This window comes from Trichogramma pretiosum, unplaced genomic scaffold (assembly GCF_000599845.2).
Source record: "Trichogramma pretiosum strain Unisexual culture from Peru unplaced genomic scaffold, Tpre_2.0 scaffold12, whole genome shotgun sequence".
NCBI lineage: Eukaryota > Metazoa > Arthropoda > Insecta > Hymenoptera > Trichogrammatidae > Trichogramma > Trichogramma pretiosum.
In genome coordinates, this window is record NW_019641690.1 from 1,791,815 (window position 1) to 1,808,007 (window position 16,193).

Genomic DNA, 16,193 nt, shown 5'->3' on the forward strand with positions numbered 1-16,193 from the left:
AATCTTTACAACCTTCATGGACTGCCCTTTGATGCCTCAACAAAATTGCTATTCTTGTAAATTTCTTATCGCATTTGTCGCAAGCGTAATCTTTGCGACCTTCATGGACTATTTTTTGGTGTTTGCTCAAATTACTTTGATCCCCGAATTTTTTTTCGCACTTGTTGCAAGCGTGATCTTTGCGTCCTTCATGTACTGTTCTTTGGTGAAGAAGCAAATGATCTTTACGTCTAAATTTCTTTGCACATTTGTCGCATTCATTATCTTTGCGACTCTCGTGAACCGTTGTTATGTGCACGAGTAAACTTGATTTCTTCCTAAATTTCTCCTTACGCCTGTCGCTTGTAAAATCTTTGGGAGCCTCATGGACTGTTTTTATGTGCAAGAGCAAATTATGTTTAGTATCAAACCTCTTCGCGCATATTTCACACAAGTAATTTTTGAAAACTTCATGGAATATCTTTTTGTGTTTGAGTAAAGTTGGTTTATTTTCAAATTTTCTCTCGCACTTGTTGCATGTGAAATTGTCGCGATTTTTGTGTGCCCATTTTTGATGTGTTAACAAACTCGATTTTTTTATATATTTCTTCTCACATTTGTCGCACACAAAATCTTTGCAGCCTCTATGTACTGATATTTGGTGTCTACTCAGATGACTTCGGAACTCGAATTTTTTTTCACACTTGTCGCATGCGTAATTTTTTTGTTCACTGTGAATTGTATCTCGGTGTGTTATCATACTCGATACTAATGTAAATGCCTCCTGGCAAATATCACAAACGTGTTCTTTGTCATCTGAAAAAACAATACCATGTTCACTTGAATAATTTTCTGAGACTACTTCCTTGGATTTATTTTCACATTTATCCATTTTGGTGCGTAAAATAATCGATTGATCTTCTATCTAGTACCACAAAAATAGAATAAGTAAAACTTTTGTTTTGGTATTATAGCTTATTTCACTGAGAAAGACAATATTCAAACTAATTTGTTTTTACTATAAACATGATCAGTGTACCGAGGGACAGTCAAAACCGTTTATGATCGTGTGTTTATAATTAAGGACCCGATTTATCTGTTTATACATTATCCTGACATTACTTTTACAAGTAAATAAATCGTTGTACACATGGGTCAAAATAATACTTTTTTACAAAACCGTGCGCACGTATGTCACCGATCTTGACGCGCTTTTGGTATGTTATAGTATATGGTAAAAAGGTCCCAAAAAAAAATTTTTAGACCCCCTCCCCCCTCCTACCCCCCACTTCCGGTATAAACGTCCATTTTCGATCTATATTTTTTCTGAGGACATGAAGCAAGTAAAAAATCTGAAAAAATTCATAAAAATACTTTTCCACAATCCAAACAACCTTGAATTTTTTCAGATTTTTTGAGTGCTTCAGGCCTTCAGATAAAATCATTGAAAATTTCAAAAATCGAGATACGGCGGTATGAGCCGATGTAGTACTCGGAAATTTTTTCAGTTATTTTTCGCATTAAAAAACATAACCTCAATTTTTTTCAGATTTTTTCAGATTACCTAACGCACCTTTTGAAGCCAAAAACCGATTTTTTTGACGAAAATAATTTTTTTAGGACAGTACGGAGCCTCGAAAAATCTGAAAAAAATTTTTTCTTGTTTTTTTCATCAAAATACGTAATCTCAAATTTTTTCAGATTTTTTAATTGAAGGCGATAGCTTCTAGGGCCGAAAAATGCTATTTTTAACAAAAAATGGTTCCTAGAACCCGATGGTTCCGGTGAAAAAATTTGAAAATATTTTTTTTGAATTCCTTGTCAAATTTTAATAAATTTTGACCGTTTCAAAAGTTCGATTGAAGCTTCCTAGCTCATTTTAGAGCATCAAACGAGTTTTATCATTCCTTAATGTCTTCAGAAACGTCTTCAGATATTTTGCACTAATCTTTGTCCTGCTCTAAAATGAGCTAGGAAGCTTCAATCGAACTTTTGAAACGGTCAAAATTTATTAAAATTTGACAAGGAATTCAAAAAAAATATTTTCAAATTTTTTCACCGGAACCATCGGGTTCTAGGAACCATTTTTTGTTAAAAATAGCATTTTTCGGCCCTAGAAGCTATCGCCTTCAATTAAAAAATCTGAAAAAATTTGAGATTACGTATTTTGATGAAAAAAACAAGAAAAAATTTTTTTCAGATTTTTCGAGGCTCCGTACTGTCCTAAAAAAATTATTTTCGTCAAAAAAATCGGTTTTTGGCTTCAAAAGGTGCGTTAGGTAATCTGAAAAAATCTGAAAAAAATTGAGGTTATGTTTTTTAATGCGAAAAATAACTGAAAAAATTTCCGAGTACTACATCGGCTCATACCGCCGTATCTCGATTTTTGAAATTTTCAATGATTTTATCTGAAGGCCTGAAGCACTCAAAAAATCTGAAAAAATTCAAGGTTGTTTGGATTGTTGAAAAGTATTTTTATGAATTTTTTCAGATTTTTTACTCACTTCATGTCCTCAGAAAAAATATAGATCGAAAATGGACGTTTATACCGGAAGTGGGGGGTAGGAGGGGGGAGGGGGTCTAAAAATTTTTTTTTGGGACCTTTTTACCATATACTATAACATACCAAAAGCGCGTCAAGATCGGTGACATACGTGCGCACGGTTTTGTAAAAAAGTATTATTTTGACCCACATATATAATAAAAAATTTTAATATTAATTTCAAAATTTGCTGCCCCCCATGCAATGGCAAGATTAGCGTGTTTTATGGCCCACCACTGATTGCCACAATATTTATAGTTAAAGGCGTTAATTTTAGCTCGAATCAGTTCGCGTTTTAAAAATTTTCACATTAAATCAATTGAGTTAAGGGGTTCATTAATAGAAAAGGTGTTCAGAACATGAAAAAGTTAAAAGTATAAATACTTTTCAGGCAGCCGGATCAGGCTTTATAAGTCTGATACCATGATAAGCTAATACATGTTAGAAAAGCTCTTCTTTTGACATTGCTAGAAAGACACAAATGCATGCTGCTACATAGGCATAAGAAAGGTTCGAGCCCTGAGCTACAGGTAGCAGAAACAAGCGAATGGACTCTTGTGCATCCCTCCTCGTTCACAATGCGCCGAAAGAAAATTCAGTTTAATATACGCTACCATATTGAAATATAAATGCTCGAGTTATAGATCACTTCCCAGTTTTTAGACACTATACATTATAATTTAAATAAATCAAAATAAATGTAAAATTTTTAAGCAGTTAACTTTTTGTTTGTTATTTTTATAAATATAGTGCTCTCCGAGAAAATTAATTTGCTGCAATTATAAATTATTATTAAAAATACTAGAATGTTCAAACATACGATAAATACTTGGAAAGGACCCTTTCTCGCATTGCCATAAGCTCTTTTAAATTGCAATTGTATTAGCTCAGTACCAAAAATGTATGCAAACTCACTGTTTGATTTTGTATAGTGATTGCATGCCTCTTTCGTCTCTGCAAAATACAATTAGGAATGAGGGGTAAAGAAAATATAATTACAATTACAGTGTATTATCAAACTGCAAACACGTGTGCGGGTAGGTGTCAATTTATTATATCGGCAAAAATAATGAAAAGAAAAATCAATAATCAACTGTATAAGATCAACTGTAAGACACGCAACTGCTTTATATTTAGGGGAGAGGCGGGTAAGTGGAACATGGCTGGTAACCGTGCCACCCCCATAAAAAATGCAATTTTCAACTTAAAATTATGAAATCAATTTTTTCATAATCCTTTTATCATTTATGATATTTGTACGGAAAAAAAATTTTCAAAATCCATTTTTTTCAACAAAAAAAAAATTGTTGAAAATGTTTGACTAAAAAATCCAATATAACCAATATTTCAATTGAGTAGAAAAACGATAAAAAACATTTTTTTGCTTTTGAAATTTATATCACTAGAAAACTAGAAGCTTGAACTTTAATTTCCTTTTTTTTTGAATTCTTCTACGATTAATATTAAAAAAGTTATCAACAAAATAAAGAAGGTACTCAAACCGGGCACGAGGGTCACCTTAGGTCGGGCACTAGTGTCACATGACGACCTATCAATAACCCATTCACGTCCAGCATAACGAAATTTTTTGTTCGTGATCGACGCGATTTTTTTTCATATTTTAAGACGCAAAAAGATTTTGCGCATACATAATTTTATGTAAAATTTAATGCCCTTTCAGAATCCGGGCTCAAATTTAAGATTTGATGTTCCGTCAAAAAGTTATGGTTGTTTAAACAAAAACAAACGTAAAAATTTGCGCGAAAATTCAACTTTAAGAAATTTTTTCGAAGTGTTGCAGTATAAAACTCGAGGTATAAATATGATGAGAGGTAATCATGGGTGTAGAAGTACCGTAGGGAATTTTCCCAAATTTTTTAAACTACTTTTTCTAACAAAATGGCGTCGCTCAAGTGAAATGTTTATGAACAAGCAAACTTGATTTTTATCTTGAAAACCATTGGGTTTAGAGAAAAAGTTTATAGAACAAAGAAGTCTTAAAATTAATCAAAGAAAAGCCCCGAATTTTTTCAGAATTTTCGGAGACGATTTTCAATTTTCCGACAATTCGTCGAGTGCCATCTCTTAAAAAAATCTCAAAAAATTCTGAAAATATTTGAGAATGTTTCTCGATAAATTTGGAGATTTTCATATTCCATAAACTTTTTCTCTAAACTTCATTGTTTTTGAGTAAAAAATTATATTATTCTCACTCATAGATGTATTTCTTGCATGATAATATACATAACACTCGTGCCCGACTCCTGTGGCACACTTACCCGCCATTGAAAAAAGACGGGCAATTGTGACAAATTTTTTGAAATTCAATAAAAAATTGAGATTTCATTGTAATTTTCCAATTTTAATATATATTATAGAGCTTGAGCTTCCCTTTGCAATGATGGTTTCAGATTTGAAAAATTTTAAAAATTCGCTTCAGGAAGCAAGTTTGAAGTTATGGTGTCACTCATGCCCGTCTCTCTCCTATGATATGTTCGTAATAAAATTCAAATGAAAATAAAACTCAACAAAATTAAAATCTGAGTAATTAAATGAATTCTTTAAAAAATGTATTTATTTGAATAATATAGAAAATCAGCAAGATATAATAACACAAAAAAATATAATAACAACAAAATATATAACAAAAATTAAAAAAATAAAATTTCATAAAAAATGTTATGTATCTATCCAACTCATCCATATAGATTAACAGATGAGTATGTATGTTCTGAATCCGGTTTAAATCCTGGTTGGGCTGATAGTACTAGTTAGCAGATACTGCTCCTACTCTGCATAAGACACTCTGTGGTGTCTTAATGTGTACTGATTTATACCTATACACTGACTATCCATTCTCTATCGAATATCTTTTGGAGCATATGTAATGGTAGACGGTGCTTCAGTGTTGGATTCTGAACCTCGCGACCTCCACCAGAACTTTCTTCGAACCACTGTAACGGCGCGCTGTTCGAATATCAACTCGAGACCAGTATAGGCCTATTTCATAGTCGTCGCTATTGGTCACTTCCAGGTAAATCGTTAAGTGACCAGCAGTGAATAAACTGGAGCTAACCGGAGCACACAGCTAGACAATACTATATTTTAGCCGTGCGTGAAATTTCGAATACGAAAATTTATTTACATAGATGAATTGGTACTTATTTTTTTATTAAACTTCGCATTCGAGCGATACGTGCCGCGCGCGACTCGATACACGTGTATACTAATTCCCTCTGGACTGCAGAAGGCTTATGTATAAATAACGTAATACTGCAGCGATGCACACGGGGTGACCCTTTTTCTAGACACGGAGAGAGAGAAAAAAAAAAGGAAAAATGGCACAGCCGACTCCTTTTTTCTCTCCCGAGACACGCGACTCGAAGAGCCATGCTCTATGCATTATATGCGCTCGACGACGACGAAGACGACGAGAAGTCGGCAGGGGCAAAAGTTAACATTTTCATGGCATATTTTTTCCTCCTCTCTTCCTCCTTCTTCTTCGTTCTTCCTTCGACGCGAGCAAGACACGTGTGTAGTATAGGATATCTTTTCCACCGACACACACGTTCCAGACCCATTTGGGCGAAAGTTGGCATTTCGTTCGAATGATCTGTCGCGCACTCAGGAATATTTACATGAAAAGTTCGTTGCGCGCTCGCGATATGAAAAACAGCTGAAACAGGATAGGGCCGTGAAAAAAAAAATAGAAAAAAATCTCTGCCCCTCTCGCGCGCGCAAAAACGAGCGAGAAACGAGGAAGAAGAAGTGCAGCGCCAGGCAAAATGGCTTCGGGAGCAAAAGTTTCGGGGCAATCGCTCGGTCGAATATAAATTCGCTCTGATGTATCTATACGGGTGCAGACGAGAATGAGAGACAGAGAAGAAAAATACTCGCACACAAATGTGCGCCATGTACGCTCGGCAAAGATTCGAGCACACGCCCCCGCGCGCGGCCAGTATTATTCACTCGCTGTGGCCGGTTGTTTTCAATTTCAACGCATCATCGAACGCGCAGCAGCTATTTGTCGAATGAAAACCCAAAACCCCGAGCTTGCGATATTATATATATGCACATCTACGTACGTATAATGGAGTACATATAGAGAAAACGCGCTTTTCGCGCCTAGGCTGCAATATGTATGCGACGAGGCGTTCAAGATATCCATACGCAGGAGAGCCACCGTATTTGCGTATAATCTTCGGCTTAACATTCGCCTGTACTAGTAGTACTAGCGACGCTAGCTACAACTGCATATATTACGCGATACGTACTCGCGTGTGTCTGTGCATATATTCGGCCTCGTTAATGCACAGCTCGCGTCATCGTCGTCGTCTCGTTTTAACCTGTGTTTTCGGAGGAATATATAATACGCACATTTTCTTCGTTTCGAAAAATGCGAAACCTACGTGAGTGCAGTGCTGCTGCTCTTCGTTCGACGCGATAACCGCGCGCACCACCAAAGAGGTTTTGTCAAAACGAAAGATTTATTAACGCAGCCGCGCGTATATAGTGCTTAATTTAATTATTTCGAAACTTGCCGTGTAAAGGGTGATCAATCTTGGGGGCATACCCGCGCAAGCACCGTATTCCCTTAAAGTAGCTTTCCTAATTTCGTGTAATATTCATTTTAGGTATATGTATACCTTCCGCAGAGAGTAGCAGCAGAAGCAGTAGTATCGTAGCAGAGTATAAAGTGTCGCGGGGGCAATTTCCCGAGTTCTCTTCTTCCTCTTCTCGTGCCCCGCGCACGTTGCGCAACTTTTGACTCGCACGTCTTTATGTGTTCGTATACACAGCGATCCGTTTTCCTTTCGCACCCTCGAAAATAAAGATAAATTTGTTTGCGTCGAGTTTAGATGTAGAAAAAAAATTGTATTTTTATTTTCTCGTCGTCCGTTATTGTACGCGCGTGCCGATAAATTTTAACGAAGGCAAAAAAAGTTTCGTCGTTATAGGATGACAAAGTACATATATTTCGTTTTGAATGCACAGAGAGTTTCATGTAGCCAACTTGCGGAGCATCCGCGTGCAATTGCCAAGCAAAGTTTTTTTCTATTTCGATTATTAAAAACTTGGGCTTTTTAGCCGCGACGACGACGACGCCTGTGTAATAAACGGATTTCTTTTCAGCGTAACCGGACGATAAATCGTATTTCGCACCGTGTAAGTGTATCGCGCTTCGTCGAAGTTTCGATCAATTTTTCTTCTTCGTCTTTTTTTTTATTAGCATTTAAACGACTCCGTGGTTTTTTTTCACGCTGCGGTCGTTAAATATATCGAATCCCCGACACTATATCCACTCTCGATTATCATTCAAAAACGTTTGCCATGCGCTAGGCGGAAGCCCAAAAGGCAATTACGTTACACACACACACACACACACACACACGAGCTTGAACCAGAGAGATGACGACCTGGTGTACAGAATTTAACGTCCACGTGCACAGAGTCCCTTTGATCTCGCGCCACACACTTTGTATATATATATCGTTTATTATAACGGTAATGCTATATACATCGTGTGTATATCTGCGCTAAATCCATTTCAAGATGTACGGACTTTGAGCTGCTGTTACATTAGCTTCGTGACGTTACGTGCTATGAAGTGTCACGATAGACGTTGGATATACACATCATCGCGGCGTATAATGCTAATACCCTCGCCATAGCAGCAGCAGCAGCTGCATTTCACTCGGCAAGTATAAGTGCGATATGTAAACGTAATGTTATACATTGGTCGCCGTATTTCAAACATATATATAGACGTTTGAAACAGGATTTTACACATCGACTCCGGGCTCTTATAGACTCGATCGTGTTTTTCACACGATTATGCATGTATAATTAATACTCGCGCGCAGCTGAGCCGCCGCCGAGCAAATTATTAAATTACAACGCGCCGATGTAAGCTCGGCGGATTATACTTTAATTATGCTATGCTCTTTTTGTCGTTAAATGCTCGAAACTCGCTGAAGTGCACTTCTCTCCCCCTTGCGAATGAAAACAAAAAAACATGTAAATAAATGAAACGTCGCGCGATGATGCATCCAGGAGGAATTTCGTGATCGAAATATTATTTATATATACGCGCGCCGAGTCATTATCGACGATTAGAATTCCGGAATCTAAATTTTTCGTCCTGTCTCCACCTCTCGAATTGAAAAACTAGTTTTTCTCTTAATAACATTACCGCGCGCCAGCTTGAAGAAGGGCGGGGAGGTAAAGCTATATATTTGTGTGGCTCAACGTGTATACCATGGTGGTGCACAAAAGCAACGAGCAGCAGCAGCAGCTCGTCCGAATTATAATATTATTTACATTATTTAAACTAGAGTTACTCGCGGGTATTTCGAAGACAACGAAAAAAAAAAAACGGCAACGACCCATTTTTCTCTCCAAAGTAGCCATTACTTAACTTTTTTATCGTTGTGTTGTTGTTAAGTCTCGCCAACATTTTCATGCCTCCGCGAGCCTCTGAGAAATTACGCGCGAATTTTTTTGTCGACGTACAGTATGAGTCTTATCACGCGTTTAATGAAATTTACCTTCGCACTGGTATAATATACGTTTTAATCTGATTTTCCTTGCACATATTCATTCTCGGCTTTATGATTTTAGCCGCGTGTTCACTCGCTTGGCGTGTGCACACACGTGAAACAAAAGAAGAAGAAGAAGAGAAATAAGGATGGAATCGGAAGCGTTGAGTGATTTTTCACGAGCTGCGCAAAATTCAGATGCCAAGGGAAATTCTCAAGCCAACACCCACGCCTAAGCTTGTCCGAAAAGGCGAAAATCAGAGTCTCTCTTATACACTCGGGCAGGAACTACTCGGAGAAAAAAAAATTAAAAAAAAAGAAAAAAACAGCGATAGAAACGCCGCGACGACAAGTGCATAAAGGTACACCGTCTGCGCTACTCGGGCCGATGCTGCAGGTGCGTTATACACACACATACATAAACGACGGTGCATTGCATTCACCATCGTGTGTGTCTCCGTGTGCGTGTGAGTGTGGGTCTCTTTCACTCGCTCTCGCACATTACACACGGAATAGCAGGCGCATATATCACGTACGGTATACCTATATCTATATATTTCGCATGTGCCTGCCTGCCTGGCTGGTTGCGCCGACGCGCGCGACTCCAGCGAGGAGCGGTGGCGAGAACGAGAGGTTTTCAGAGTTCTCTCTCTTTCTTGCGTATAGCTGTGCAGAAAAGCAGCCGAGAATCGCGAGTTCGGAGTCCCGCCGCCGCCGCAGCGACGTCAGTCGTGGCCTGGCCGTGCCGTGCACAACGCGACGCGCGCCCGACACTTAATATAATAACAACCCGAGGAGCGCGCCCTGACACATACATATATTTGTATTTGTGTATATATGTATCGTGCGTATAATACGACGACGACGAGCTTTGTGGAGTGTCACGATACTGCAACTACTACTACTGTTGTTGTCATAATATTATAAATATAATAACGTTAAACACGCGTTGTTGTTTCGCGAGGCTTTCGTTGAATTGACATCGTCGTCGTTGGACGCAGTGATTCGACGTGCAAAAAGAAAAAAAAACAAGCGAGCAGCGCTTGATATAAATAAATAAATGAATATATGAATGAATAAAGCGAAGACGAGTGCGCGAATCGCTAGATATCGTATATATATCGCGGGTGAACGACTGTGTGCTTCGTTTTTTTGTTTTTTGAGTTTTCTCGGTGTTGGTGTTTGTGCGCGTGTCAGTGGCTAAGCAGGAATAATACTACGTTCTACTGTTGTTATTTTTAATTTTTCAATTTACTCAAACACACACGGAAAATTAGACAAAACATCTACCTGCGACGGCGAGAGGGCGAGTTGTGTACGCATTGTGTATAGCAGACGAATAATACACGGTGTGGTGTGTTAAAGGCTCGCGACTCTGCGGGCGCAGGACATACACACCATAAAAGCAACGGCAAAGGATAGAGCGAGGGAGCCAAGAGAGGACGTCGTCGGCAGCAGCAGCAGCGTCGTCTGCTCCTCTGTGCACCCGCGTACATACATACAGATATTCAGCTTTGCTTTGCTCTCACACACACATTCGTAGAAACAGGGTGGAAGCGCGCGCGCGAAATACTCGCGCGCTCAGAGGGAACGACCTTTTTGCCTGTGTCTGTGTGTTATACGTGCGCGGCTCACTGAATTCGTGTGTAAATTGTGCGCGTGTATAAATATATGAAGAAAAAAAACTGCTCACTGGCAGGTGCAGCAGCGTATTATATATCTATATAGTTGTGTGTAGTGTTTCTCTGTGTGTGCGTGAGTGTGTGTATCCGTGTGCTTCCGGGGACTTTGCACCTCACTCGGCGGCTCGTATACATACACAACAGCAGCGAGCTGCGAAATTTTCTCACACAATTCCGTACAGAGAGAATCGAGTGTGTGTTTGTGTGTGCGTGGAGGTGGGTTGTTTTGTTGATGACCCAGGATAACGACGAAGGAAGAGAATAAGTGCAAAAAAAAGAATAGAAGAAGAAGGTTTGAACTGACTCGACCGACCCCGATGTTATAGTAGTAATTACGAAAATAGAAGTCCAAGGTTACTCCCCGCATATAAGGGGAGAGAGAGACAGAGAGATTGACATAGGCCGCCACCCTCAACACAGTCTCCGTTGCTGCTGTCATCGCCGTCGCTGCTACGAAAAAAAAATACGAAAATAAAAATATCATAACCGTGTGTACAAGGGGAGAGAAGAGACAGAGACTCTCTGCGTAGACGAAAGTCGAAACACACACACATACACAGCAGCAGAGCAGAGCAGAACGGCAGAGAAAGCGAGAGAGAGGCTGAGAGGGTGAAAGAGCCAGAGCAGGTCTCTGTGGCATTCAAGCTCTCGCCTGCTGCTGCTGCTGCAAGGGAGAGAGAAGCACGGCGGTGTGGTGGCCGCGCGCGGGGGTCGCGTACTCTCTCGCTCTCTACGGCTGCTGCTGCTGATCGATAAGCTCTCCCTCCTCGTAGCGCTCCCACACACACAGAGAAGGAGCTTTCGTGCGTGTGCGTGTGTGTAGTGGCAGCAACAACGGGGGTGGCCGATGCTGCTGCTGCTGCCGCCACCCGCTGCTGCTACTGCTACTGCTGCTGCGAGAGAGAGTAACGACGTCGTCGTCGTCGTCGTCTCTGGAGCCGTTGCCGCTGTTACCGCCGACAACGCCGCCGCTGTGCTGCAGCAGCGGCAGCAGCCATGAGGCTCGTAGTCGATGATAATAATCGACTCGTCCTGGAGGATACAATGACATGCTGCGATCTTTGCTTATTGTCGTCTTGAAGACGCTTTTCTGTTTTATAGAGACACGAGATTATTAAATTTATCTAGGACTTGCGTGCGTAAAGGGGGTCATATCCTTTGCCTTTTTTTGCACCTAACATGAAAGAACACAAAGAGTCGAAATCGTCCGAGATGCATCAACAACAGCAGCAACAGCAACAAGCCGGCGGCGACACGAGCGGCGGCCCGGTCGTGTTGAAGAGCCTGCTGAAAAAACCCGGCCAGTCGTCGAGGGCCAAGGGCGCCGCCAAGAATCGCGTCGTCATCAACGAGAAGATGAACGAGTTCTTCGCCGCCGATTACATAATCCTCATCAAGGAGGAGTGCTGCCCGGATTACGAGGAGGAGTGCGACTGCTGCTGCCAGGAGCACGAGATGATACGCCTCGGAAATTGCAAGGAGTGTCGGGCCGAGCTCGATCTGCACTTCGAGGACGGCAGCCACGGGCCCGACGACGAATGCGAGGACGACGAGGACGACGAGGACGAGGACATGGAGGAGGACGAAGTCGATGACGATGGGGAAGACGATAACGATATACATCATCATCGTCAGCAGCAACAGCAACAACAGCAGCATCACCATCATCATCAGCAGCAGCAACAACAACAGTTGCAACAACAGCAACAGAATGCCATGAACAACAAGGCCAGTAGCGAGCAAGAGCAACGCGGCCGAATCAATCAGGCGCGCAGGCAGCAGCAGCGCGAGACCCTGAGCCCGCCCGAGGGCTACAAGGATCTGTGCATAGCCGCGCAGGCACGCCAGGAGATGGAGGACGCCATGGAGGAGGAGGCCGCCGCGGCTGCCCTCGCTCAACAGCAGCAACAGCAGCAGCAGGGCGGCCGGCCCGTCTGCGCCGAGTGCGACTATTACCAGAGACAGGCTGCCACTGCAGGTGAGTGTCTTTTTCTTCTTTTTTTTTATTCGCGAATATATGCTACTGTATTCTACGCTATGTTATTATTAAGTATACAGTGTGGATAGTGCTGCACTTGTGTGTGTCGTGCTCCACTCACGTGACCGAGGCGAGAGGATCGGATTTCTTCCTTTGTGCCCACGTGCGTGCATGCTTGCGTGCGTGCGCTAAGCACATATGATCACGATGATGGCACTATGCGCTGCTGGCCGGAACTCCGATACCTTTACCTCCTTCTTCTTCTCCTCCTCTTCTTATTGTGTGTGTGTGTTTTTTTTTTTCATTTTATTTTCGCTCGTTCGGCAAGGGCATCTGCGTGTGTCGTCGCACGAGAGTAGCTTCCATGCACAATATAATATATATAGGGTTAATTTGATATCGAAGCGAGCGAGCGGAGAGGGTGTCATTTGGGTATGCCCTTCCAAGTGTCTCTACAATATATATACCTATATGAGATGCGGGTCTAGAGTTTCCTGCATTATTTCCCGTTTCGAGTGTGCTATAGCAAGTAGCAGTAGAAGTAGTGGTAGTAGTAGTAGTAGTAGTCTGGCGTGCGAATCGTATATTATGTGCACCGTTTTTTTTTTTATAACAAACGAAGCTATGTATAAACGTACATTTTATATGTGCAAGCATTGCGAGGAACGATTCGCTCGCCAGCGCCGAGAGAGACTATTTTTCTTGTTATACTTCTTTATAAGCTTCTTAACTCGTCGTCGCTCGGCGGCGAACATTAATGTCCGTAATAGGGCGAAAATCTCGACGAAAAGTCGATTATCACCCTTCGGGGGATGACGCACGACGACCGACCGAGAGTCTCGACAAAAAAAAATATATACGATTCGACGCGTCGTGTATCGGCCACTTAAGCTTTTTTCGGGTATAATATATCTATAGTACAAAGCATATGTATTTATAAGTACGGACGAAATTAACGAGCTTTCGGCATTTGTTGCGCCTTTTGCGAATGACCCCGGTACATATGTATAGTACGGTAGAAAATCGATACCAAGATTTATATACACATACACAACATTTGTATGCAAGTACATATTATACATATATCCCAAGCTCGAGCTTTATATTATTGATCGAAATTAATTGGCCGTAGCAATTTTCCAAGCGAGTCATCTGCGTATACGTTTGTGTACGTGTGTATGTGTGTAAGGTCATTTCATCATCGGCTTGATACGCGCGGGGGAGGCTTTGAGAACTCGATACGCGACGTACTCTGTGTGTAGCGCTATACATACTGTGTATATATCCGAATGCGTAATCACGGGTGTGTGTGCACTTGTATATCATATACGCGTAGATTACGCGTACTTCATTGGGGGGCTCTTCGTGAAAAAAAAACATCAAGCGTATATCGGGGGATTAATTAATTATTTTCATCTTAAATCGAGTATCGAATATAGATCATGTTTACACCTAGCGATTGGTAATTAACGAAGCGTACGTGTACACTTATAAGCTCGGCTTGCGCGAGAGCTTGCGAATCCGTGATATCTACGAATTAGAGAGCGAACATCATCGATGCTTTGACTTACGTTATACATCCTATTTGGCTCGAAAACGGGAGCATATGCACGAGATCACGAGGCAGACACGTCTCGTTGAGAGAGAGAGATGATTCTTTTTCCTTTTCGTCGCTGTCGGTGCTGCATGTCAGGATCACGCGCGGAAGTGGTCGCTGCTGTGTATAGGTGTGTGTATACTATACAGTTGCGGTTAAGCGCCGTCGCCGCGAGGATTCGGTGCTGTATGGCCACTATATTGTACACGTATAATATGATGCACACAATATATAATATAAAAAAAGGTTCGTATGCTTGCAAACATCGGAAGCGTCGTTTCTTTCTCTTGCTTTATGTACACACGTGCATATTTTATATGCACACACACCTGAGTCGCGGAAGCCTTCGCTCGACGTCGTTTCTCTTTGCCAGAGCAGACACACATACACAGACTTACTCACCGGATATGTCGCCGTCGTATAGTATCTATAACTGCATACGTGCGCGTGTGTCTTTATTCGTGCAGCGACGACGCTAATTTGTCCGCGATTGCCGTCTGCGCAGCACCACGCGTCGAGCGCATACAACATCTCACTCGCTCGATCGCGCCTATTATTATATATAGTATATTGTTGCTTTTAGAGCTACACATACGTAATCACCAACGCGCGCGCGAGGCCGATTGTTTATTTTGCTTTATTTATACGTTCGCTCACATACAGACACACACGCCTTTCTCTCTCTCTATATGCAAATAGCATATATCATTCAAAGGTGTCCGGGAATTTCACGCGCCGTCTCGAGTTTATTATTGCACGCGGGACGGGCTATTCTCTCTCTCTGCTGCTGCGAAAATAGACGTATACGCGCAGCAGGAGCTTTCGACAGGAGATGGCTGTGTTTCGGGGGAGGGGGGACGAGTTTTTCACAAACGTTTTTCAACTATAGCAGCGCAGCGTGCATTCGCGTATCATTGAGCTTTATTTTTCTTTCTTGTTGGGTTTTTTTTTCGTTATTTTTATTTTTTTATTTTTTAATGCCGCGTGAAAGCGAAATGCGAATTACTCGAGTCGACGATGTGAAATTGCGTGTGCGCTTTCGGGTATTGTATACGGCGCGTACATATAGCGGATGTCGGCCTATATGCAGAGAGCGCGGCACAACTGCGAAACCAATTTCCGGTACCGCGCGCAGTTTTTGTTTTCGAATCTGTGCGTACGTATCGGTCAGTCGTCGTTATTTATTTCTTTTTTGTCGGGCCTCCCAATATGCATCCCAGCACGCGATAATTCGATTATAATCGAAATTTCTATCGTTGCGCGCGCGCGTGTGAAATCGTTCATCTTCTTTTTCCACTTCTTCTTCTTCTTTCGATATGTCATTCGCTTGTTCGACTCGACGACTTTTTGATGAATTTACGATGGGAATAAATAAACGAGCGCGCGAGCAGTGATAAGTCGAGAATAAAAAAACGAGTAATACAGGTGGTAATCGATGCCAACTATGCTGCTGCTCCTGCTGCTGATCTGTCTGGGTATAATAATAAAAATCAAGCATCCGAACAATCATTAAATTCAAACTAGCTCCCCTGGCTGTAAATCGTTTTTATACATTTTTAAGTGCGCACTTTCGCCTCAGCCCAATAAAACAATAAACTCGTCGATTCGTCGTCCGATGCTGCTGTTTTTTTTTCATTCTTTTATTTAGCTCGCTACTCTGCGCGCACGTGGGATAGGGGATCATCTCTGTCTATTTTTTCAGTCGAAATGTGGAACGCGAGCTCGCCCCGCAGCACGCGAATCGGTCGTATAAAAGGTTTGTGATTTTTTCCTTGTTCCTCGACGAATTCTCTCTCTCTCTCTCTCTCGTTGTTTATGCAAATTTTCGTTCTATTTTTGAAATTCGCTGAATATCATAATATGCACGCTGGGCAAC

At 41.5% G+C, this 16,193-nt stretch overlaps 1 protein-coding gene across 4 annotated transcripts in view; it reads left to right on the forward strand.

Annotated features, from left to right (window-relative positions):
* The first annotated feature begins 9,777 nt into the window (after positions 1 to 9,777).
* LOC106655351 (J domain-containing protein DDB_G0295729) overlaps positions 9,778 to 16,193 on the forward strand; it is an 83,728-nt gene continuing 77,312 nt past the window's right edge. For all 4 annotated transcript variants that reach the window (XR_002763588.1, XM_014375682.2, XM_014375683.2 and 1 more), the window contains exon 1: positions 9,778 to 12,720. Coding sequence is in view for 3 of the 4 variants with exons in the window: in XM_014375682.2 (XP_014231168.1) it covers positions 11,922 to 12,720 (799 nt within the window). In the remaining variant the exon portion in view is untranslated. The remainder of the gene's footprint in view (positions 12,721 to 16,193) is intronic.